Genomic DNA, 22,818 nt, shown 5'->3' on the forward strand with positions numbered 1-22,818 from the left:
TGTCGTCCACTATAAAAAGAAAGAAAGAACATGCCACGTGCCATCTTATCGTTGTCCACCATAAAAAAAAAGAACATCTCGTGTAAAATGCTCCATTATAAATAATGTTCTACTTTTAATTATAATTATATGTCAATTCTAGTCACGTTCAATATTTTAATTCTTAAAAATTGTACCAACTAATTTATATAAACCCTTTTTAGCATCACAGCAATTTTGGGCCGTCCACCTTTCATTTTCCGAACTTAAAAGTTCCCTTTCTCATAACAATAACAGATGGCCCAACACAGAAACTCAACCCATCAATCCCCCAAAGTGGATTGGATTCATCTGGAGAAGAGCCCAAATTCGCATTTGGGTCATTTACTTTAAGACTCCTACACTACTAATTTTGGCATGTTCTTTTTCTATGAATCTTTACTGGAATTTCGGGAGTTTTCCCTTGCAATTAGAATCCCATTTCCTCTCTGGGGATTGGTTCACAGGATTAGCCCGTTCGGATGTGTGTCAGCAGTAAACGTAATAGATTAAGGTCAGCATTGACGTCATGTTAATATGGTGGAAAAGATGTCGTCTTAAATATATATATATATAGATATACCATAGTAAATTAAATCAAAATAAAAGTCAATTATATAATTGTACGAACACTAGGACTTGACATTTTTTGTGGTTTTGTTTTGGTGAACTACAAATAAATTACCTAAATTGATTGGGAATTGAAAAGAAAAATACATCAATGAAATCCCCGGTCGCTCTCACTTATTCCTCCAAATCACCTTGGCTCCACTCAAAATATCAATAATCCCAAATAAATATAGCCCATTCATTCTTTTTCCTCCTCCAAAAGTGGGGAAAAAAAAAAAGAAAAGAATATAGTTAATGAATTTCAACGTTTAATTATTATGAATAAGAACCCAAAAGTTGTCTGAATCCAGTAACTCTTTCGATTTTTTCTTTTCACTAATAATGACGCTCTTGAGGCTGTGCATTTAATCTTTATGTAATAAATTTAATAAACTTTATTTGCAATCTAAAAAGAAATTAGAGACCGCGAAGGAAATCTGGAAGGCGCGGAAGAGCGACGTGGACGGCGAGAATGGATGGAGTCAAAATCAAACACGGCTGGCTGAGGGCGGTAGGACCCAGGCACAGCCACGGTGGCACAGTCGCAGTGCGGCCCACCCACAGAAGGAAACTTGTTCGAAACGGAGTCGACTCTTGTGGGGCACATTATTTGGGTTAGGAGATGTGAATGTGGACCGTCGGCTCGCGAGTCAATTAGGTTAATCAGAAAATTGATTGGTGCCGCCTGTTCAGTCACGCACCGGCGGCTCTGGAAATAGGTTCTTTGCATCTGATCTATGAATCCATGTGGGTCTCCCGGACCCGACAAATCCGTCCATCGCCGAACATGATTTTTTATTTTTTTATTTTTTTTTAACAGAAAAGCAATTCATACCCGCAGATCTACTAATTTTATCTAATTTTAGTTTAGTCTTGGTTAAGGTTTGTAATTTCTATTTCAAACTCAAGCAGGTACGGTATATATATATATATATATATATATATATATATATATATATATATATATATATATATTTACCTTTTAATATGCTTTCGTCTAAAAAATTATTTAAATGCATTTATTGCTGGGAGATGAATTAAATATTATAGCGTGTATTATGTGTGAATGTGATGTGTTTTTTGGGCACGAGTTAATTGCTTGCAGCATCAAAACAAAACAATTACATACCCATCTAAACAGATTCAGCAACTGCTGCCATTTGTATAACGTGTAAAATGTCAAAAATTTAAAATTCCTACCATAAAATAAGCACAAACACAATTATCCTCTTTTATTTATTTATTTTTTTGTTCTTTTATGTGAAGTGATGTGTAACAAAATACAATATAAAAACGGACCTTTTACTCTTCTTCCACTCAATACACACATATTAGTTCTATAGTACACATCAAAATTAATTTTGAGTTCATAAATTAAACCCCTAACTCGACGGTGATGCTGTGGAGAAAAAGCATCGACACTCAAAATTATAATAGCTATATGATTAGTAACATATGTTTTTCTTCCCCTTTTTAATTTCCCCTTCCCCTCCAATTTTTAATATTTCTATACCTATATTTTAATTATTACGAATTTCTAGTACGTATAATTTATAAGAGATTAGGCATTCACTAAAATCATTTAGAATTTAATAACAAAATAGATTCCTCAATAATAGATAGACTATTATAGATGTAGACATATAACCAAACTACTAACACATATATATTGTTGGTTATACATAGATGTCGTGAGAGATATTTTCATATAAAAAAAATCAAATCCAACGAGTAGGTGGCGAAACGAGTTTCAAATCGACATATTCACTGCATAATTGTGTTTGTGATTTTGTTGTTCGTAACTTTTGGTGTGAACTAGAAGAATGTGAATGGTGATGGGGAAGAGAAAGAGGAAGAAAAGGAAAAGGGCAGAGACATTAGGAATAAGAGAAGTGAGGTGAAGAAAAGAAATAGAATTGCGTGGAGAAGAGTAAATGTTGGGTGAGGCATTTTGTCAAACAGGTTGTGTGTTAGAGTTGGAAGAGAGGGGGTGTGTGCGTGTGTTTGTGAGTCGTTATTAAAGTAGAAGAGAGCGAAGGTGTGAATGCGTGTCCATGTCGTTATGATGTGAATCATGTGGTTGTGTTATTTATTCACCAATCTTCCGCCGACAAAATTTAACTTACTCTTCGCCCTCATCATTCAAAATGGTTCGGCCTTGGGGTCCTTCGTGGGCCGCTACCACAACGCATGTGACATTGTAACAAATGAATACAACATTTGAAAAAGTTGACCTCTTAATATTTAAACCTAGTTGGTTTAGGTTATATGTAAGAGAATGGCATAACGTATAAATGATTTATTACGCCCTTATGGAAATTAGTTCTATTTCTAATACACGTAATATATTTATATTTAGTTTTTGCTGTAAATGCCAATAACAAATGCTTAAGTGACACGTCAGTTTAAAAATATAGTAATGAGGGAGTTGGTGCATCCAAATCACCATATTCTAAACATTTTAAATTTCTACTCATTCATGAATTTTGTATCTTAGATTCTGAATTAATAAAATAATAATATTAAATGTGAGAAATAAAAAGTTATGATAATATTAAACGTGGAAAGCGCCTGGGATGCAATTATGTTTCTTTTAGAATACTCAAAACTCAATCAATACGGCTTTTTAATTGGAGTCCTTCCTTTTTTCACTTTCTTTCTAAGCTATTGGCATTTATATGTATGTCACACTTCACCTTCATTTCCTTATTTCTCTTTATTTTATTTCAAAGTATTCCATAAATAAAATCAATTGCTAACCAATTCTTACTCGCATCAATTTTTTATTTTTTTTAATGCAAAGTATAAAAATGGGCGGTGTTGCAAAATTCTTTTATTTATATGAAGGGAAAGATTTTGCAATTATTTGAATGAGCGTCACTTTTTGGTTAATGATTTTATTTTTTTTAAACTATTATTATTATTATTTTAGATCATTGCTTCCACTACATCGTGAAGGATCTTTACTTATGTTCACATTTTATATTAAGAATTTGTGGGTTTGTATTTGTTCTTATAATTGAGAATTTGAGATTAGTATAAAAAAGATGCCTTTTGTTTTATTTTACTTTATTTTTCTTTATCTAAAAACTTTATCTTTAATACTTCTTTAGTAAGCTTTTTTTTCTTTAGATGACTGTTTAGTAGCTCATTTTGATTCTTTGCTTCACTCCCTCAAATTAATAGTCAAATGAATAGTCAAATTAATAGTGAGAGATCAGTCTTATTTATTTATTTATTTGACAGAGAGAAATTAATTATTTTGTGGAGAAATATTTAATTTATATATTAAAAAAAAAAAAAAAGTGGGATGCAGTTAATAAATGAAAGGGGAAAGAAAATAAACGTGACCTAAAAAAGGAAAAGTTTAGGTATTTATAAAGTACGATTAATTATTGGTGAAACATTATAGAGAAGCAATTATAGATAAAGTCTAAATTAAATAATATTAATTGGAAGAAAGAAAAAAGGGTAACCCCAGACCCAGAGGGTTAGCTTAGGACAAAGTGATACCCATAAATGAATTATAAATGTAATGCAGCGGAGAAATTCGGTGGCAGTTTAGTCATTTAAAGAAAAAGAATTAATAAATAAAAATAAATACAGAAATACAAAAGGTGCTCTGGCATTTAAAATCCGCGTGGGGTTCAGTAAAAATGTTGGAGGGACCACCATATGAACCACGTTTCCCAAATAACTCTCTCTCTCTCTCTCTCTCTCTCTCTCTCTCTCTCTCTCTCTCTCTCTCTCTCTCTCTCTCTGATGGGAAAGATGTGAAAGAGCAAAAACAAAACTGTTTTCTCTCCGCATTCACTAAATATCACGTGCTCTAATTTTTCTCCTATAAAAGAGCGTCCTCAATAAGAGTTGAATCAAACTGTTCTTGCAAATTACGATTTTTCTCCCTTTCCATTCAACCCAGAGTCGCCACCGATTCAGGCGTCCAAATTCCATTCAATTCATTCCACCTGCCCATGGACTGGATTCGAGGACATGAGATTGGGTGTGGGAGTTTTGCGACCATCAATTTAGCCATGCCTTCTAACACTTCTACTGCTCAGTTTCCTCCATTAATGGCCGTTAAATCATCTCCAGCTGTCTCCTCTGCCTCGCTAAAGAACGAGAAGCGGGTTTTGGATCTTTTGGGTGATTGCCCTCAAATTATACGGTGTTTTGGTGAGAGCTGCAGCGTTGAGAGAGGCGACGAGTTATATAATTTGTTTCTTGAGTATGCTAGTGGGGGTAGTTTGGCCGACAGAATACAGAGCCACGGTGGTTGGTTGCCGGAATTTGAGGTTCGGCGGTTGACTAGGACGATTCTCGAAGGGCTTCGGTATATTCACGAGAAAGGATTTGTTCACTGCGATGTGAAGCCTCGGAATATTCTAGTGTTTGGTGACGGCGATGCTAAAATTGCTGATTTTGGATTGTCGAAGAAGGCGGGGAAAAACAGAGCAGAAACAGGGGAAGAGGGGAAATTTCAATTGAGAGGCTCTCCCCTGTACATGTCGCCGGAATCGGTGAACGATAACGAGTACGAGTCGCCGTGTGACATTTGGGCTGTCGGATGCGCGGTGGTGGAGATGTTGACCGGAAAACCTGCTTGGAATTTCCCAATGGAATCCAACATCTATTCTCTGTTACTTAAAATTGGGATCGGAGAGGAATTGCCGAAAATCCCCAAATATATTTCCGAGGAAGGGAAAGATTTTCTGGGTAAATGCCTGGTGAAGGATCCCGCAAAGAGATGGACGGCTGAGATGCTTCTGAACCATCCATTTCTAGCAGACTCCGGCAGCAGCTCTGTTCCATTGACGCCCAAGGACGAACCATCAACGTCGCCGAGATGCCCTTTCGATTTCGAAGATTGGGCATCAATTCACTCGCAAGAGGTGGATCAGAAATTCGAGGAAGAATCAAATTGTTGGTTGGATTCGTCGTGTCCGTGGTCGTGTTCACCGACGGAGCGGCTGCTTCAGCTAGTGGACAACGGGCCAGTTGACTGGGTCATCACTGACAGTTGGGTCACCGTCAGATGATTTCCAATCACGGTTGGATTCGGGAGTGGACGCAAAAGACGGAGGGATATTTTGGGGTTGAAGAATTTAATTTTGGAAGATCTTCAATCAAAATGAACGATCCACAATTCATTTGATTCGTTGATTAGTTTTGATTTTATGTTAGTTGTAAATTTGGTGATGATTGATGGGTGGACACACGGTTGAGTTGATGGATGGATACACAAACTAAATGTGGGTGGTCCAACTCCAGTGTACATAAAAAAAAAAAAAAAAAAAAAACCATTTTTTTAGTTGATATATGAAATAATATATAACCATTCATTTCCAATCAAAATCATTATTTTTATTAACTTTATATTTCACAAATTTATTTGCCATAAAAAAAAAAAAAAAAAAAAAAAAAAAAGTAGGGTAGACTCACAAAAATATACGAAACCGTTACTAGACAAATTAAAAATGAATCAAATTGAGTATTTTAATATTATAGGAAGCAAATTGAAATAAAATGAAAGTAGAGACTAAAAAAATAAAAATCCATGTTGAAAGTTGGAAGTTAAATTATAGTCAACTTAAAAAATCAATGTTTTGATGTTGTTAGGCTTTCCGGAGAAAAAAAAAAAAAAAGAAATTGGTTTACATAAACACAAGTCGCGCTGAATAAAATTTTCGAAGTAATCCGCACTTTGTGTTTGAATTGATCAGGAAGGGGTTAAAGAAAAGTCCTAACGTTGACTACAGATAACTTATAAAACGAAACTGATAAGGTGTGAAAAAGGAACAAATTGGGGGTTGGAGAAGCAACTGTGCAATAAAAAAAACATAGAACAAGGATCATGGGACTAATCTAAATACAACCAAACCAGGAAGCTTCATTTTGCTGAAGATTTCAATTCAAAGAGGGTGGATCATTTCATTCAACATTCAAAGTAAGCCTTATGAGACCATGGGGACCCAAACATATATAATACCCATAAAAAAAAAAAAAAAAAAATCATATCATAAAATATAAAACTGTGAATGTGAACAACAATCATATATGAATATAAGTAAAATATTCTTTTATTTTTAACCTGATGACCGGTAGGAGCACTTATTCCTGAGGGAGATGGGCTTGTTCATGTTGGCAGGGTCCATGACCACGGTGCAATCCACGCTCTTGTAGAATTTGGGCTTCACTAACTTGCCCAACACATGCGCTGTGGACCGGACCGTGAATTGAAGGTTCAGGGGAACCGGTTCGATCGGCTTTCCATTCACGCTGCTCAGGCTGGCTCCACCTCCGTACAACGGAATGCCGCTTCCTTTCATGGTTACCGCTATGGCTCGTTGGCTCTTTCTCCCTTGGTGGAACTTTTGAATCTGCATTTCCAACGCTTCCCATTTCATCAATATATATATATTCTATTCTTTTCTTTTCTTTTCACTGAATAATAATCCATCCTCCACTTCACCATCTTTTGATGTTTAACAAATATCTTATACTAATGCTTATTAAACACGTCTCCTCCCTTTTTCTACGCCTCATTTAATAAACAAACAATTTGTTTTAAGTAAACATTAGAACTGAGTTGAAAATATAAATTTTCGAAATAACATTGGGTAATTATTTTTAACAACAATCTTTAAACATAATGGGGAAAACTTAAAAGTAAACAGAATAAAAAATAACAATAAAAAACTATCAAATGGTGTTAATTATATTGGAATAAAATAGAAAGCAAGAAGCCAGAATTTAATGTCTGTATGCATAAGTAGATCTAGTGAATCCAAAGCATATATCGAAATTGTATTTTAAAAACAAGGCAATGTCCCCTTGTCTGATTCATCAACTAAAGAGACAAAGAAATGTATTGAATGAAATGGTTCACAAGCCTGCGCGGTGCAAATTAATGGAAGAGTTTTAGGGTAGGGATTACATACGGTTCCAGAGGCAAGTGTGAGCTGGGAATAGGAAAGCTGAAGTGGAGTGGAAGTGACATGAACGCCGAAGAACGTGGCCGTATTTCGAAATACGAACTTCACCGTCGCGTTCATCGTCGCCAGATCAGTCGCCACTCCTGAAAAATCTGCCCCCGCTTGGATCACGAACTTGTCAAACAAAATGCTCTGCCAACAGAAAACAGAAAACAGAAAACAGAAAACAGAAAACAGAAAACCATATCCACTCATTAACCCATTTCCTTCCGTAAATCCCAAGATTAACCTTGTAAATAAAAATCCACTTACTTTCATGAGAATGGTAGGTTTCTGAGGCCGGCTGGCACCCCACAAAATCAGCGAAAACAGAGAGAAAAGAACCACAAAACTAATAACAAATGCAAGGAAGTAGCATCGGCGGCTAAACCCATCGGAGCTACCGTCGTCCTCGAGGAGGCGTTCTTCTTCAATGGCATCGAAGCGCTGCCAAGGCTTGGGAATCTTGTGATTGGCGGCCTTGCGAGATCCGGGCTTGACGGAGGCGGAATATCGGGTGGAGGAGGAGTCACGTGAGTGAGGGCCCAACGAAGAGTTGGAATGCGAATGAGGGGGGGACCCCATTGGGCTAAGAACTGGGCTCGAGTGGAACGAATTCGTCGTCTTTTCCCCATCGTGCGAATCCCGTGACGGACTCTGGACATAGTACACCGGGCGCCGCGAGCTGGGCGACGAGTGCGTGAGGCTGCTAACCTCGGAGTCGGTCTTGGCCAGCACCACCGACATTATGGGAGAGGGTGGAGTAAGAGATGAATGAGAAAGTGAGAGAGGAATCTGTCTTTTTATTATTATGGGAGTGAGTGAAGTGAAGAATAGATGGAAGGAAGGAAGGAAGGAAGGAAGGAAGGAAGGAAGGCCAAATATTTATACCACGAATCTTGGAGAAGCGTAGGTGTTGGGAAAGCACGTTGGAGTGTGAATTTGTTTACAATGTCCAAAGTATTTTGTTGGAAACGAAGGGCTCTAATTAAAGAAAGGGAAGGGAAGGGGCAAATTTTGCAGCACAGATCTGGCGATTAGAGACAAGTGCAAGATTTTGTGAGATTTATGGGGTTTGCTTCAGGTGGGCCTTCCGCTAACCAATCGTCCTTTCTATGAGGTACGTTTATTATTTATTATGAATATGACCGATTGATTATGATGGGGGGTTTTGTAATGCATATCCAACCAACCTTATTTGTATGCACCTAGTTTCAACTCAAGTATTGTCTCTCTCTCTTTATTCCATTAACTATTTTAGATTCCTATATTCATAAAAAAATTTGAGCTCACTCACCCTAGATTTACATTAAATATGAGATTGCTATACTCATAAATCATACTTTCAACATATTCATATATCAAATGTGCCCCTCAAACTTGACAACCGAGTAAAAATCCTCCATAATAAGTAAAAAATATCACACCGACCTAAAATTACATATGTAGATTTTAATATTTATTGCATTTTTCCTTATTATTATTATTATTATTTTTTTCTTTTTGCAGAAAACAGGCAGATCGCATCTAGATCTCTAGTCTCAGGGTCTGGACCTATCGAGCTTGGGCTGCCATTCTTTGAAGTGGGCCAGCCCAATAATGGCTTGGAAAAAAAAAATCAGTTCATTTTTGGGAAATTAATCTTTTTTTTTTCTTTAAAATTCTGACTTAGTTTGGTGTCTAATTTTTGTTCTATTTTACGTGAAATAAAATTTTAATAATTGTGTTTATCACTTTCTTAACTTTTTTTTTTTTTTAATCTCTGTCACAATTCCATTTATTTTATTTTAGTCGACCCACATTTATAAACGTATGAATATAGGTTTTGATGTTAATGGCTCAATTAATAAAACTTTTCTGTTAAAATAATAACAAATAAAATTGTCATGCGGCAATGTACAAAGTTGACATTTTAATTAAAAAAATATTAGTGTGTGGGTACCCAATAAAATTTTATTAAATCTAAAGAGCTTTTATCAAGAAAATAGGATACAAATACAAGTTTTACTTGATCAATAGATACAAAATTTCACCTTGAATCAAGTTGATGTAAGTTGAGCACATGTGAGCATGTACTTCGCACATGCCATGATCTAACGAATGTCTAGAAGTTTTCGATATAATATTTTCCCAAACCATTTTGGAGAAGGGAAACGAAGCTATTAGGCCAACCTTCGTGTAAATAGTACAAATGTACACAGTCCATCAATTCATTTGATTCATTTGCCTGTTTTACCCTATATTCAATATAAGTGATTTTTCTAATTGATAAAAGTCAATTATTGGTATGTCATTCTTTTGAAAATCAAGAAAACCAACTATTTAATAGGAAAAAAAAAATGAGGCTTATTTCTTGAGCTCTTCCCTCTACAAGAACTAATGTTGGTACCCCTTCTTTGTACGAGTTCAAGAAAAATGAGTTCGGCTTAAACTGAGTATTGAGTCGACGGTCTTTGTTGATACCAATCAAGCTCTCTCTTTTCGGTTGTTTTCTCATATATTTCTATTCTTCAAGCTACAATAAGATTGTTTACTAATATACAAATATGCTTAGAAAATACGTTAATCATATTTGAAAAGATGCGATTGTTTATTTGGGATATAAATAACGTTAGAAGATAGTTTAATAAATAAAATTGAACCATTATGATAATAATATTGAAAGTGTAAGATGTGTGGTAAATATTTGATGGTAGGAAAGATGGGTAATTTCGGGAACATATGCTATTATGAGGAGTGAAATTGAAATACAGAAAATTTTCAGTATTTTCATAAACGTAAAATGAAGGTACAAATTGTATATTTAGAGTTTTATTTGAAGTTTGCACCACCTAAGGACGGCGGCAATATAACGATACTGTCAGTTACCCTTTTATTTTTTTCCTTCCAAAATGCAGCCCTAATTTTCTCAATTTCAGTTCAACCCTCCCTCCCTCTTCTTTCTTTATCACTCTCCATTCCCCCCTTTCCCTCCATCTCAGATTCCAGCTTCACCCCTGTTAAATTCACCACCCCGCGCCCGCGACCAACCGACCAACCGACCAACCGCCACCTCTTCGCTTCCTCCCCTTCGAGATCCATCGCTCCATTTGCGCTTCGCAGACTCAAGGTCCTCTTCTCCCGTCATTATTTCCTTTCTCTTCCTCGGTAAGATTGAATTTTTATTCACATTCTCTTTCTTTTCGGTTTCTTTGATTTATGCCCTCTCAATGTTCATCTCCCTCCCCCCCATCCACTTGATTTCTTTTAAGATCGACGTTACTTGCTGATTCTTTTAACAATTTTTTTGGTGTTCAATGCTACCTTAGCTTTGGTCACCTTCTAGTTGTTACTTCCGTTTGAATTTACAGATTGAATATAATTGGCAGTGAGACAATTGGGAAACTAGTTCTCTTCTTGTACCAATTTCTTTTTGCTCAATCAGATTGACAGTGAGGAAGATTCAGAATGAAAATTTATGAGAGACGTGTTAGATGGTTGATTTCGTATTCTAACATGTGAATTCTCAATTTAAATAAATTCCAGGACGCATCACAAAAATAAAGATAAAAGGAATAATGTTGAAGGAAAACTTAAGTCTGGAATCATACTGACTTCCCTTGTGTTTTTAGGGCAAATAATGAAAATAATGGAGAATGTTCTTTTGCTCTTGAAGCATTGTTCCCATAAGTTATTGGCTGCCTACAACTTCAAAAATAAATATTTTTTAAACGAAATAGGTGCAAGTAATTTGAGTCCAAATGTCATTTGTATTTCTTAAAAGACATGAATAGCTTTAGTTTTGCAATTCTCTTTTTTTCTTTTTTTTAAACCTAAATCTTGATCTAGAATGCCTACAATTTTTCCAAGTAAGACACTTCGTATCTCGTTGTATCAATCATGTAGATCATTTTTCTTCCTTATTTTTAGGAATTGATTTTTCTTAGGGTAGGAAAGTCATATGTCTGATCTTAGACATTCTCCAAAACAAATAAATAAATAAAATGAAAACTACTTAGAGTTGTTACTCACAGACTTGTTAAAGAAAATTATACTTTGTATAGATATAATGAAATGATTTTTCTATTTGGAGTTCAACAATGTAGGGATAGAGATTTGAATGTTTAATCTTGAGGAGAGATATGTTATGCCTTGCTAGTTGAGCTATGGTTATATAGAAATGAGTTGAATGACTAAGGTCTCCTTAAAAATGAGTTTGCTCACTAGCAGTCTTTTCGTAAAGTAATCTGCTGAAAAATAATTGTTAAGGTCTCTACTGCATGCGGTTTAGCCATCAGTTGCTATTAATTGTTAAGCTCATCGTGTACAAGCTTGAATTGCATTGCATAAGACTTGAACACTATTATGGTAATTTGCACTCAACATGGACCTTATGACTTGTCCAACAAACACAGGAAGTTGCGACGTCTTCACTTATGGCAACACAACTCCTTTGTTACCTCCCTCCTGTTGTTTTCGCTATATCTATATGAAAGACCTAGTAGTCTGAGTCACAATTAGGTGATGCCCAAACTTTAGAACAGTGCCAAAGATTGAATTGTTTAGAAAATACTTGTAGGCATCTTGACCATCTGCATATGATTCCACTTATCAAAGGGGATTTGCTTTTATAGGACTGGATTGCAGGTCAAGAACTTTGGCTTAGAGTGGTGATTATCTATTTTGAGAAGTGAAAGATATATGGGAAGGAACTCATAATTTCTATGGATTTAAAAGAGAGAGGAGAGAAGAGAGGAAGGAGATGATGTGAGGATACGAAAGGGAGCAAGGAAAAGAGGGGGGAAGAAGTCTAGGAAGATAGAACGACTAAAAAACCATGCTATTGAAAAATCTGCAAGTAATTTGTGACAGGATTGGTCATTTAATGATAAAGACTAAAAGGAGTATTTAATAAAATATAGGAATTAATTTTCAGATCTAAAATTATGGAGAAAAAAAGAGCAGAAAGTTAATCCAAACTACAAAGGCTAAAAGTGTTTATTTTTTCAATAATTTATTAATTTGGAAAATCTAATTTGCTGGAATGTATTCCAATCGTTAATTTTTCTGATTAGATATTTTGTTTATCTAATTTATACCCATGAATTCTTGTGCAAGCTTAACTACCTGTCTAAAGCCCAACATTTCTTGTTATTATCAATTTTTTGTTTTTATATATTGCTGCTAAAGTAGTTTGAATACATGCAGATATTTGATGTTGGGGAACATAAGGAAGGCAGTGCGTTCACTTCATACAAGCCACAGTCTTAGACATTTAGAAGTGAGGAACAGCAGGAAAATTGTTACAGTAGAGCCTCTCTTTCACAACAGATTGTTCTCACATTATAGATTTTTAGCCAGAGGACATGCCTCCCCTTTGTACTCCACAATAAGAAGTTTAAGCTGGACCAGGAATTCTAGAAGTATCTGGACAACCAGTAATGTTGTTAAACGCCGTGCTCAGTTTGTCTGGAAAAGGCTTTCCTCCAAATTCTCTTCCAATGGCCGTAGTTTTCCCACCTTAAATGAAGTTGCTCAAGCATTCTGCTTGGCCATGTCTCGTTCTCACCTGATGGTTCCTGGTATATTTGCTTTTACATGTGGAGAGCTAGCATGTGCCCAAAGAACTTTCTCAAACGTAGACCACTTTTCATCTCAGAATTCTTTCTACATCCGTGCACAAGATGGACATGCCTATCTGATTGCACTACTATTTTCTACTTTAGAAGGCATTATATTATTATTTAGAGCGCTTTATTTGGCAATGTTGTTCTCACCTAGCATATTGATGGCTCCATTTGCGGATGTCTTTGGATTTCACTTCAGGAGGCTCTGGCTTCGGATTGTTCACCGTTCTTTGGAGAAAGGTGGTCCAGCATTCATTAAATGGGGTCAGTGGGCAGCAACACGGCCAGATCTTTTCCCTAGAGATTTATGCATAGAGTTATCAAAGCTTCACACTAAAGCTCCAGAGCACAGCTTTGCCTACTCGAAGAAAACTATAGAACGGGCATTTGGTCGAAAGCTTTCTGAGATATTTGAGAATTTTGAAGAACAACCTGTTGCATCGGGAAGTATTGCTCAAGTACATCGAGCTTCTTTGAAATATCGATACCCTGGTCAACAAACAGCGCCCATGGTGGTTGCTGTAAAAGTCAGACATCCTGGCGTTGGGGAATTGATTAGAAGAGATTTTGCTATAATTGATTTTGTAGCAAAAGTCTCCAAGTTCATTCCTACTCTCAAATGGTTGAGATTAGATGAAAGTGTCCAACAATTTGCTGTTTTTATGATGTCTCAAGTTGACCTTGCTAGGGAAGCTGCACACTTGAGCCGCTTTATTTATAATTTTAGACAGTGGAAGGATGTTTCATTTCCTAAACCCGTGTATCCACTTGTTCATCCTGCTGTTTTAGTGGAAACTTATGAACAAGGGGAAAGTGTTTCACACTATGTTGATGAGCTTCAAGGATATGAAAGACTCAAGTCATCATTGGCACACATTGGGACACATGCTCTTCTAAAAATGCTTCTGGTAATATTACTTGTATATTATTGCTGCAGCTTCGCAGACTGTTTTTCCTTCTTTTAAATGATTTTCATTTATCTGCCAAGAAACCATTCTGTTCTCTCTTTACCTCCACATGCACTCATCTAATGTCAGAAATTGTAATTTCTTGGATGTGTTTTCGTTTTACACTGTTTTCCAATTCCAAGATGGTTTCTTTAGTTAGTTGAGTGTTGCACGTTTCTTGATGCCAAGGAGTTCAATTATTATTATTTTTTTTTTCGTTTCAGGTGGACAACTTTATTCATGCGGACATGCATCCCGGAAATATCCTCGTCAGAGTGTCAAATGAAAAGTCCCGTCGGAAGCGACTCTTCAAATCAAAGCCTCATGTTGTCTTCCTTGATGTAGGCATGACTGCTGAACTTTCTGGAAATGATAGAGTAAATTTATTGGAATTTTTTAAGGCAGTTGCTCGTAGAGATGGCCGTACTGTTGCCGAACGTGCCCTCAAATTAGCAAAACAACAAAATTGCCCAGATCCAGAGGCATTTATTGAGGTAAATAGTGTGTGATTATTACTTTTCATAAGCTTTTAGAATAATTGTGGTTTAGGTTGTGGAATGCGGAGTTGAGCTTTTTAGGGTCATTTGTGTTTCTTGTTTTTAGAAACATGTGTTTGGGCATTAGTTCTTTGTTTCTTCTTTCTCATTTCTAAGGAACTTTCTTTAAATTGTATTCAAATTTTGTAAAATAAATTTTTGGTTTCTTGTTTCTTGTTATTTTTTTAAGCATCAAAAGTGCTGTTTTATTGGTTTTTACATGCAAAATGGAAAATATTAATTGAAAGTAAAGTGACAATAATTCTTTAAAAATTTGATTCTCAAGTAGGACTTTCATTCCAACCATTTTCTTTTTTTCCTCACGAATTTTGTCGGTAGGTTTTTTGTGATAGTATATCTGATCTCCTGTTTACAGGAAGTGACTGAGGCGTTTGCTTTCTGGGCTACTCCAGAAGGTGATCTAGTTCATCCTGCTGAAGCCATGCAGCAATTACTAGAGAAAGCGAGACGTTACAGGGTCAACATTGATGGAAATGTCTGCACTGTGATGGTGACGACATTAGTTCTTGAGGTAACTTAAGTCTGCTTTTGCTATGTTGACAAGATTGCATTTATACTACAAAATTTCCCCCTTCTTTCTAGGAAGGATGTATTTTAGAGTGGGAATTATTTTATGATCCAATGACTGTCCCCAATTGGGAAGCACCGGTACATTTCTGTGATTACTTATATATTTCTCATTTGGATATAGGGTTGGCAGCGGAAACTTGATCCTGCTTATAATGTGATGGAAACGTTGCAAACTCTATTACTGAGAGCTGATTGGGCTAAATCTCTTTCCTACACAATTGAAGGATTGATGGCCCCGTAGAATGAATGATGTTTTTGTCTGTCTGATCTGCTCTGCTCCAACAAAACAATTTTGACGATGTAAAGGGAGAAGTTACAAAGTTTCAAGTTAAATATGTTGTTATTTTATAGTTCAATATTGTATTCTCATAATTTTTTCCACTAAGCGTTTAAATTTAATTTTTTTAAAGCTCAAATATGCGGCAGACGCGGTAGATAGAAGTATAAAGCAAATAATGGATTGGGTAAGCAACCCAAGATTGTTTTCATTTTACTGTACTTGGCAATGTAAAGTTTAAGAGCATTTGTGCTGCTGGTAAACAGAAGCAACAACAGGGGAGAACATATAACCTTCATAACTGTTTCTCTTTTGTATTTGATTTCCTACCCATTGAATTAAATAAATCATTCTCCTGAGTTTAATAGAGTATATATATGTTTGGCAGTCCACTAAACTGATACATGTCATGTCGATGTCATGTCGCGTTTGTCCTAAGCTTTTCTTGCTCGACATGCATGGTGATGGGCAATGTTGGAATGTTGGAATGTTTCCATAAATTTCAACAATCTCCTCTACTGTCGTAAAATTGACCAATTCCAACACGAGTTTATTATTGTATTTGAATATAATAATTAGCTTAGCTTTAGGGGATAATCCAATCCATGGTTGTCCTTTCCATCAAAATACAGAATTCATAATTAAAGTGTTTCCAGTGCCACTCCTTTTGGCATTCGTAAGATTGGAAAAACAACAGAACCTTAAATGAACTAAAATAGCAGGGATGAATATAATAATAATAATAGTTAACTCTTTTTTTTTTTTTTTTTTTAGGAGAATTATATTTAGAAACTTGTTGTAGCATCAGAAACATGTTTGACTATGAATCAAAATAGAAAGTAGAGATAAAATTAGATTCCAGTTTTACCGAACCCGCTGTTCTTCAACCGCAGGATAAAATAAAATGGAAAAATCCGACCCCAAACCTGAAAACGCCAACAGAATAAGGCTCTGTGATTTATATAGAAGCAACACCAAATCAAATCATACAGAAAAGGGTCCTTTCAGATACCGGAGACATCAGGTTCTCTCCATCGGAGGCTTCCCAGAAATGCAGGCATGCCTTTCTTTTATCATCTCTTTCTCTCTCATTTCTCTTGCATTCCAATTCAACTTGCTCTTCAATGGTGGCAGGGATTCAAAGCAGCCATTTGTTTCCAATTTCAAATTCTGTTTATTTCACTCTGTCTCTTCACCTTCTCCTCCTCTCTCAAGGTTTTCGTGTCTCTTCTCCGTTTTTGTTCATCGCTACTAATCTCGTCTCTCTTCCTTCCCTGACAACACCTTCTGCCCCCTTTCAGATGGGAGAAACTTGCTCCTCCGGCGATGAATGCGATTCCGGTCTGCTTTGTAATACTTGCCCTGTGAATGGAAATACGCGCCCTAGATGCACTCGCATCCAGCCTATTAGTCCGACATCCAAGGTCGGTCTCCACAATATATAATCGCCTCTGATTTTGAGTTTCGCAGGGAGAAATTTCGTCGATAATTTTGCGTTGTGCTTGTATTGTTCAGGTAAAAGGGCTGCCGTTCAATCGTTACTCATGGCTTACGACTCACAATTCGTTTGCTCGTTACGGTGAGAAATCTGAGACAGGATCGTTCCTACTGACGCCCACCAATCAGGAAGATACGGTCACCACTCAACTAAATGTGAGTTCTCATTCATTACCCTCTCCTTCAACCTCTTCCGCTTTCATTTTTCCTTCTTTAAAATAGAAACATAAATCTTTAAATTTCCTTCCAACCAAAAAGATTTCTGTTTCTTTTTTTCTTGACGGAACCAGCAAACAAATTAATTTTTTAAAGAAATCAAATAAAGTGGAACAATCTTATACTATTTACGTGAATAATATTTTTTAAATGTGGAAAAGCGGAGCAGGTGGACCGTCCCTACCTGCAAATCTCTGAGGCCGATAAAGAAATTGGTGGCTGTCAAACTATGATCCAGTTATTCTCACTTGGACAATTTTAATACAGAATTTGTGGTTCTATTTTTTCTCACGATTAATATGATGAATTTGTAGAATGGAGTTCGTGGACTAATGTTGGACATGTACGACTTTCAAAATGATATTTGGTTGTGTCACTCCTTCGGTGGCCAGTGTCTGAATGTAACTTCATTTGTAAGTGCTCTGCCTAATTCCTTTAATAAGTTTGGTACACATAATTATGAGGTACATTAATCATGAACTAATAATTAAGTGACTATAAGTGAGTTTTCTAAAGAAGTATACTGTTGACTTCCTTCCAGAAACCGGCAATCAAAGCATTGAAAGAAGTTGAACAGTTTATGGGAGCAAACCAAGAAGAGATTGTCACAATCTTCATAGAAGACTATGTGATGTCTCCACAACGCTTGAGAAAGGTGTTCAATGATTCTGGACTAGATAAGTATTGGTTTCCCGTTTCCAGAATGCCTCTAAAGGGTGGGGATTGGCCAACCGTCGATGATATGGTGAAGCAAAACCAGAGACTGCTAGTTTTCTCCTCTATGCAATCGAAAGAGGCCTCAGATGGCATCGCTTATCAGTGGCGCTATGTCCTGGAAAGCCAATGTAAGCTCGTTCTATTGTTCATTGTACTTGTATGTGTTGTTACGACTCTTATGACACTTAAAAAGCAAGACCGTGGGATGCATACTCAGATGGAAATGAAGGAATGAAGCCTGGATCTTGTCTGAACAGACCAGAGTCGCCTTCCATGGATACAGCAACCATATCCTTGATCCTCATCAACTATTTTTATACTAATCCCAACAAAACGGCTGTTTGTTACGATAACTCTGCCCCATTAATTAGCATGATGAATACTTGCCATCAAGCAGCCGGCAAACGGTGGCCAAATTTCATTGCCGTTGATTTCTATCAGGTATCATTTTCCAGCGAGTTTACAGTACTTGCCTCTAAATTTGCTCTTCATTTGCTCGAGTAGGACGGAACTGAAAGAACGGGAATTGAGTTTCTTTTATACATTTATAACTTCGGTACTTCCGTTCTTTTGCTTGTAGAGGAGCGATGGTGGAGGTGCACCAGAAGCTGTGGATGTAGCCAATGGCCATCTCACTTGCGGGTGTAATAATATTGCCTATTGCAAGGTTTGTAGCCTATATTATGAGGAAAATAAATATATACTCTAAAATGCGTTTGAATTGAAGAGAAATAGATGCATTTAGTACTTGAAAAGTGTAAAAGACCTGATGTGATGGCATTTGAGAAATGGGGTATTGGCTGACGGAAAATTGAATGGATGAGCAGGGAAATACAACAGGCGTATGTGATAACCCACCGGTTTCTCCCCCTCCACCGGCCGCCTTGGAAAGTCCAGTTGATGCGGGAGACTCCGATGGCGCACACTCTAATGGCAGACCAGTCGAGATCAGTTGGTTGCTTGGAACAATTTTGACCGTGACACTGTTCTTACGCTTCAATTAGTGGGTCATTATTCTGATAGGCTCCCTTCCCTCCGATGATATTGACAACCAGTTTATTGGTTCCATTCTTTTTACTACGTATGCAAATTATAATCTTCAAATCAAATACTTTTGAGAAATGTCCAATGATGCATACAGCTGGATAAAGAACAAGTCTCATGGCATTTAATTCTAGTTATAAATGCATTAAAATCATCATCAATAATAAAGGGCCAAGTCTGTCAAAAAGGGATGCTCAAATATTCATTTCTATTTCGAAATGGACCACTGGTTTTTTTAGAGAGACAATATCATAGCTGTCAAGTAACACTTATCTGGGAGAAAATGATAGCAAATTCATGTTACATGGAGCAGAAGGGACCCCTTAACTATTATGCCCAATCAGGAAACTGTTATCACATTCATACATTGTTGATAAACTGGATACAACTTTATAACCTACAAATTGAAAATAATGTTTATAAATGAACTTTGGATGCTCTACTTCTCTCATTATGAACAGTGAGGGAATGGAACCGACAGTGTAAGAAAATAACAATATACCTTAGGCTCGAATACCATCTTCCGAGGGGCATTGACAGAGACATGAATTGATTTTATCTTCAATGGTGTAAGGACTGCAATGGAAACTATAGACAGCAAAAATGATGTACATAATGGGATTGACATTGTTGTGACCGTGTAGGGCAGCTTCTAAATGGAGGATCTGGCATTACAGTTACGAATGACAACTCGAGTGTCCCGAGCTGAAATGGTTGCTGCTACTTGTCCAGATTTGATCGACTTATCTCATTGTCGCATACTGAGTTCATCCACATTGCTGCCACCTAATTCTGTTGCCTGCCTCTCATTTAAACCATCCTTCACATTGTCTTGTGAGTTCTCCGGGTCCTTCCCAGCTTTGCGATCCTAAGGACAAAATTGCAGACTTGTTTAGTTAGATATAAACCTGTGAACTAATGAATTCTTACGAGGAAAGGAATCATTTGCTAAGTAACATGAAGAAGTGAGTTAAATGACTACTAGATTTGCATTTTTGACAAATTAGGAATAAGATTTCCTTTGCATCAATTGTGCAACTCCTAACTTTCTAAGTATCGATAAAACGATCCAAGACATGTAAACCAATAAATGAACTTCAAGTAGAATTCGTTTCTTACCCCTTTAAACGTAGCCTCTTCAGCTTCAAGCATATGAATAATATGTCCCATTTTTGGCCGTTTCTGAGCATTTGGGTCCACGCAGCGTAATGCAACAAGAAGCGCCCGCTTTAATGCTCTCGAAGTAGGCTTTTCAGAGAGCTTTGGATCCAATACGCCCTCTGGATTCCGGTTACTGACCATTCTCTTAAGCCAATCGATCAAGTTCACCTGTAAAATTTAACCTCTGCAAACTCATAACCAAATAGAAGGAAAACGGAAATCTGAAGAATAGTTTATCCAGCACTTAATCATGAATTTTCTTCAGAGCATGGAGCATACCTCATCTGGAGGACGACTATAGTCGACCGGGTTCCTTCCTGAGATTATTTCCATAACAAGTATTCCAAAACCATACACATCACTTCTTTCATTTAGCATCCCCGTACTTGCATATTCTGGCGCTACATAGCTGGAAAGTAGTATAAATCCCATTACAATCTCTATATTTACACATCAGAAACCCAAAAGATATGTATATAGACACATCCCAAGAAGACATGTACATACCCAAATGTTCCCATGACACGGGTTGTAATATAGCTGTTATCAGAGCATAGTAGCTTTGCAAGCCCAAAATCTGAAACCTTGGAATTCCATTGCTTATCAAGTAAGATATTGCTTGATTTGATATCACGGTGAACAACCTTCGGTTCCAATCCCTCGTGAAGGTAAGCTAGCCTACATATGCAAGCCATAATACATTAATGCCAAGAAGGTAATGCAGGCCAGGAACAGGTGGATGGAAAAATTCAAACTTGTTCAATTGAGTTGAAGCTAGACAATACCCTTTAGCGGTTCCAAGAATGATATTCATTCTGATCTCCCAGGTAAGAGGACTGTAAGATCCTACTTCCCCATGAAGCCATTGTTCCAAGTTTCCATTATTTATGTACTCGTATACAAGCATCCTATCACATTACATGAAGAAGAAAAGGCAGATTTTAGGACTCAACTTTCAACAATCAACATGAAGAATTAAATGCAAACAAACAAGAGAATAACAGAATGAGTACAGTCTAATCTTTAGAATTGTAAGCAAGCTGAAAGAGAAAAGGCAGCAAAGGTATTTGGGCAAAGAATAGAGTACCTATGAGCACCTTCAGCACAGTATCCCAGCAATCTAACTAAGTTCTTATGTCTGACTCGTCCAATTGCTTCAACTTCTACTTTAAACTCCTTCTCGGCTTGTCCTCTACGAAAAATATTATTCATTAATGCAAGTCTCAGTCCACAAACTAAGGCAGAGGAAATTAAAGTTGAAGAAATAAATGCATGGAGACTGAAAAAGAGTACCTATTGTTTAGCAAATTCTTAACAGCAACCTGAGTTCCATCCTCCAATATGCCATGGTAAACAATTCCATACCCACCTTCACCGATTACGTTATCAGGGGAAAAACCATTAGTCGAAGCTTCAAGCTCTCTGAGAGTGTACCAATGCCCCCAACCCAAATGCGAAACTTCAGGCACCACTATAGGCAACTGATCGCCACCACATCGGCCCTCTCCACTGCCCTGGGAGGAAGACGACCGACCAAGTCGCTCAGGATAGGAAATCCTATGATCCTTCCCGATCTCAATATGAATTCTATTCACTCGTTCTTCCTCCTGAGGCAACGAAAGCAATGCTTGCCGCTCAATTCCAGGGATAATCTCCGGCTCTGGAAGAGGGTCGACCTGAAACTGGGGTCTAGTTGGCTTGTGTTCTTGGGTTTGAGCGAGAGCATGATCGATTCTGATCTCTTGAATTTCTTTGGAGTCGACTGGAATTGTGGGTCTGTGAGAAATCTTCCTGCGAGAGCGTTTGGAGGCAATCCAAAGAGAAATTAGAAACAGAAAAAGCACAAAAGCAGCTCCAACACAAACCCCAAGTACAACCCACAAGCGTAGGCCAAAAATAGAAGTCTGGTTGGAGAGCTGGTCGGTCATGGAGCCTGATTTGTGATCAGACATTCATCCTAGCTATCCAATTTAGTTTCACCAGAATCACAGAGCTCCTCCTACACACCCGCCCCCTAAACCCAAAGAATCGAAGGGATAAACTTATAGTCGGTGGTCAGAAGAGAGTCGCAAGAGAGGCGAGAGGCAGTGAAAGAGAAAGATGAGTAAAGGAAGAGTAAGAAGCAGCTGGCATGATGGGACCTTTTGGAATCCATAAAATCGCAATCCCAATTTAGTGTTTTGTTGGGATTCCCACTAGAATTTACGCGGGTAGGGAAATCTTTACGAACTTCATCGAACTCTGCCATGCCACGCGAGAAATGGCACTCATTAAATCCATAATTTTGTTTCAGCTGAATCTCCTCCCCACAAATATCGCCTTCGGTAGGCGGATCCAATCTCCCAAAATAGTAAACCAAGTATGGATCACCCTCACCCTCATTATTTCATTCAACTGCTCCACCCTGCGTCTAAAAAGATTTGACTTTTTGACCCATCTTCCATTCCTTGGACAATAATTTAACACAAATATTAAATGCTTGTATTACCCTTTTATTTTTTATGCACTATTATTTAGGAACATTTGGTTTAATTTTATTTATTTAACATCCAACAAAATCGTTTCTTTCTGCTGAACCTTGAAGATAACGACAAATTCTCTAATGAAGTTAAAAATATATATATG

At 37.1% G+C, this 22,818-nt stretch overlaps 5 protein-coding genes and 1 long non-coding RNA gene across 10 annotated transcripts; 4 read left to right on the plus strand and 2 right to left on the minus strand.

Annotated features, from left to right (window-relative positions):
* Positions 1-4,491: 4,491 nt before the first annotated feature.
* On the plus strand, positions 4,492-5,998 carry MAPKKK21 (mitogen-activated protein kinase kinase kinase 21). Its single transcript, XM_023661915.2, has one exon. It carries the CDS (start codon positions 4,602-4,604, stop codon positions 5,664-5,666), a length of 1,065 nt encoding a protein of 354 aa, XP_023517683.1. The 5' UTR covers positions 4,492-4,601; the 3' UTR covers positions 5,667-5,998.
* Positions 5,795-8,348, minus strand: LOC111781365 (uncharacterized). Its single transcript, XM_087120090.1, has 3 exons — positions 7,875-8,348; positions 7,569-7,754; positions 5,795-7,007 (listed from the first exon to the last, which is right to left on the minus strand). The coding sequence occupies exons 1-3, from the start codon at positions 8,346-8,348 to the stop codon at positions 6,714-6,716; spliced, it is 954 nt and encodes a 317-aa protein (XP_086976216.1). The 3' UTR covers positions 5,795-6,713.
* A 107-nt stretch (positions 8,349-8,455) lies between these two features.
* Positions 8,456-9,329, plus strand: LOC147786710 (uncharacterized). The gene is made up of 2 exons (XR_015414416.1): positions 8,456-8,721; positions 9,111-9,329. It is a non-coding gene; the product is annotated as an uncharacterized LOC147786710 (long non-coding RNA).
* A 1,285-nt stretch (positions 9,330-10,614) lies between these two features.
* On the plus strand, positions 10,615-15,930 carry LOC111781361 (uncharacterized). 2 transcript variants are annotated; one of them, XR_015414241.1, is made up of 6 exons: positions 10,615-10,748; positions 12,789-14,115; positions 14,379-14,648; positions 15,067-15,222; positions 15,403-15,581; positions 15,692-15,930. XR_015414241.1 is itself a non-coding variant. In XM_087119824.1 (5 exons), exons 2-5 carry the CDS (start codon positions 12,796-12,798, stop codon positions 15,520-15,522), a joined length of 1,866 nt encoding a protein of 621 aa, XP_086975950.1. In that variant the 5' UTR covers positions 10,615-10,748; positions 12,789-12,795; the 3' UTR covers positions 15,523-15,930. The 2 variants fall into 2 exon arrangements, 1 of the variants encoding a protein (XP_086975950.1); XM_087119824.1 differs by having other exon boundaries at positions 15,403-15,930.
* Positions 15,931-16,447: 517 nt separating this feature from the next.
* On the plus strand, positions 16,448-19,110 carry LOC111781363 (PI-PLC X domain-containing protein At5g67130). Of its 2 annotated transcripts, XM_023661914.2 has the most exons (9): positions 16,463-16,615; positions 16,693-16,773; positions 16,860-16,982; positions 17,074-17,211; positions 17,586-17,684; positions 17,813-18,116; positions 18,206-18,429; positions 18,569-18,655; positions 18,816-19,110. In XM_023661914.2, the coding sequence occupies exons 1-9, from the start codon at positions 16,463-16,465 to the stop codon at positions 18,990-18,992; spliced, it is 1,386 nt and encodes a 461-aa protein (XP_023517682.2). In that variant the 3' UTR covers positions 18,993-19,110. The 2 variants fall into 2 exon arrangements, with proteins under 2 accessions (XP_086976213.1, XP_023517682.2); XM_087120087.1 differs by lacking the exon at positions 16,693-16,773 and having other exon boundaries at positions 16,448-16,615.
* Positions 19,111-19,337: 227 nt separating this feature from the next.
* On the minus strand, positions 19,338-22,523 carry LOC147786711 (putative serine/threonine-protein kinase At1g01540). 3 transcript variants are annotated; one of them, XR_015414414.1, is made up of 8 exons: positions 21,487-22,517; positions 21,281-21,385; positions 20,979-21,101; positions 20,701-20,871; positions 20,473-20,602; positions 20,152-20,361; positions 19,535-19,900; positions 19,338-19,429 (listed from the first exon to the last, which is right to left on the minus strand). XR_015414414.1 is itself a non-coding variant. In XM_087120085.1 (7 exons), the coding sequence occupies exons 1-7, from the start codon at positions 22,143-22,145 to the stop codon at positions 19,781-19,783; spliced, it is 1,518 nt and encodes a 505-aa protein (XP_086976211.1). In that variant the 5' UTR covers positions 22,146-22,517; the 3' UTR covers positions 19,338-19,780. The 3 variants fall into 3 exon arrangements, 2 of the variants coding, with proteins under 2 accessions (XP_086976211.1, XP_086976212.1); XM_087120085.1 differs by having other exon boundaries at positions 19,338-19,900; XM_087120086.1 differs by lacking the exons at positions 19,338-19,429; positions 19,535-19,900 and having other exon boundaries at positions 20,273-20,377; positions 21,487-22,523.
* Positions 22,524-22,818: the final 295 nt, after the last annotated feature.

Source organism: Cucurbita pepo, chromosome 19 (assembly GCF_057944985.1).
Source record: "Cucurbita pepo subsp. pepo isolate OVF chromosome 19, ASM5794498v1, whole genome shotgun sequence".
Classification (NCBI taxonomy): domain Eukaryota; kingdom Viridiplantae; phylum Streptophyta; class Magnoliopsida; order Cucurbitales; family Cucurbitaceae; genus Cucurbita; species Cucurbita pepo.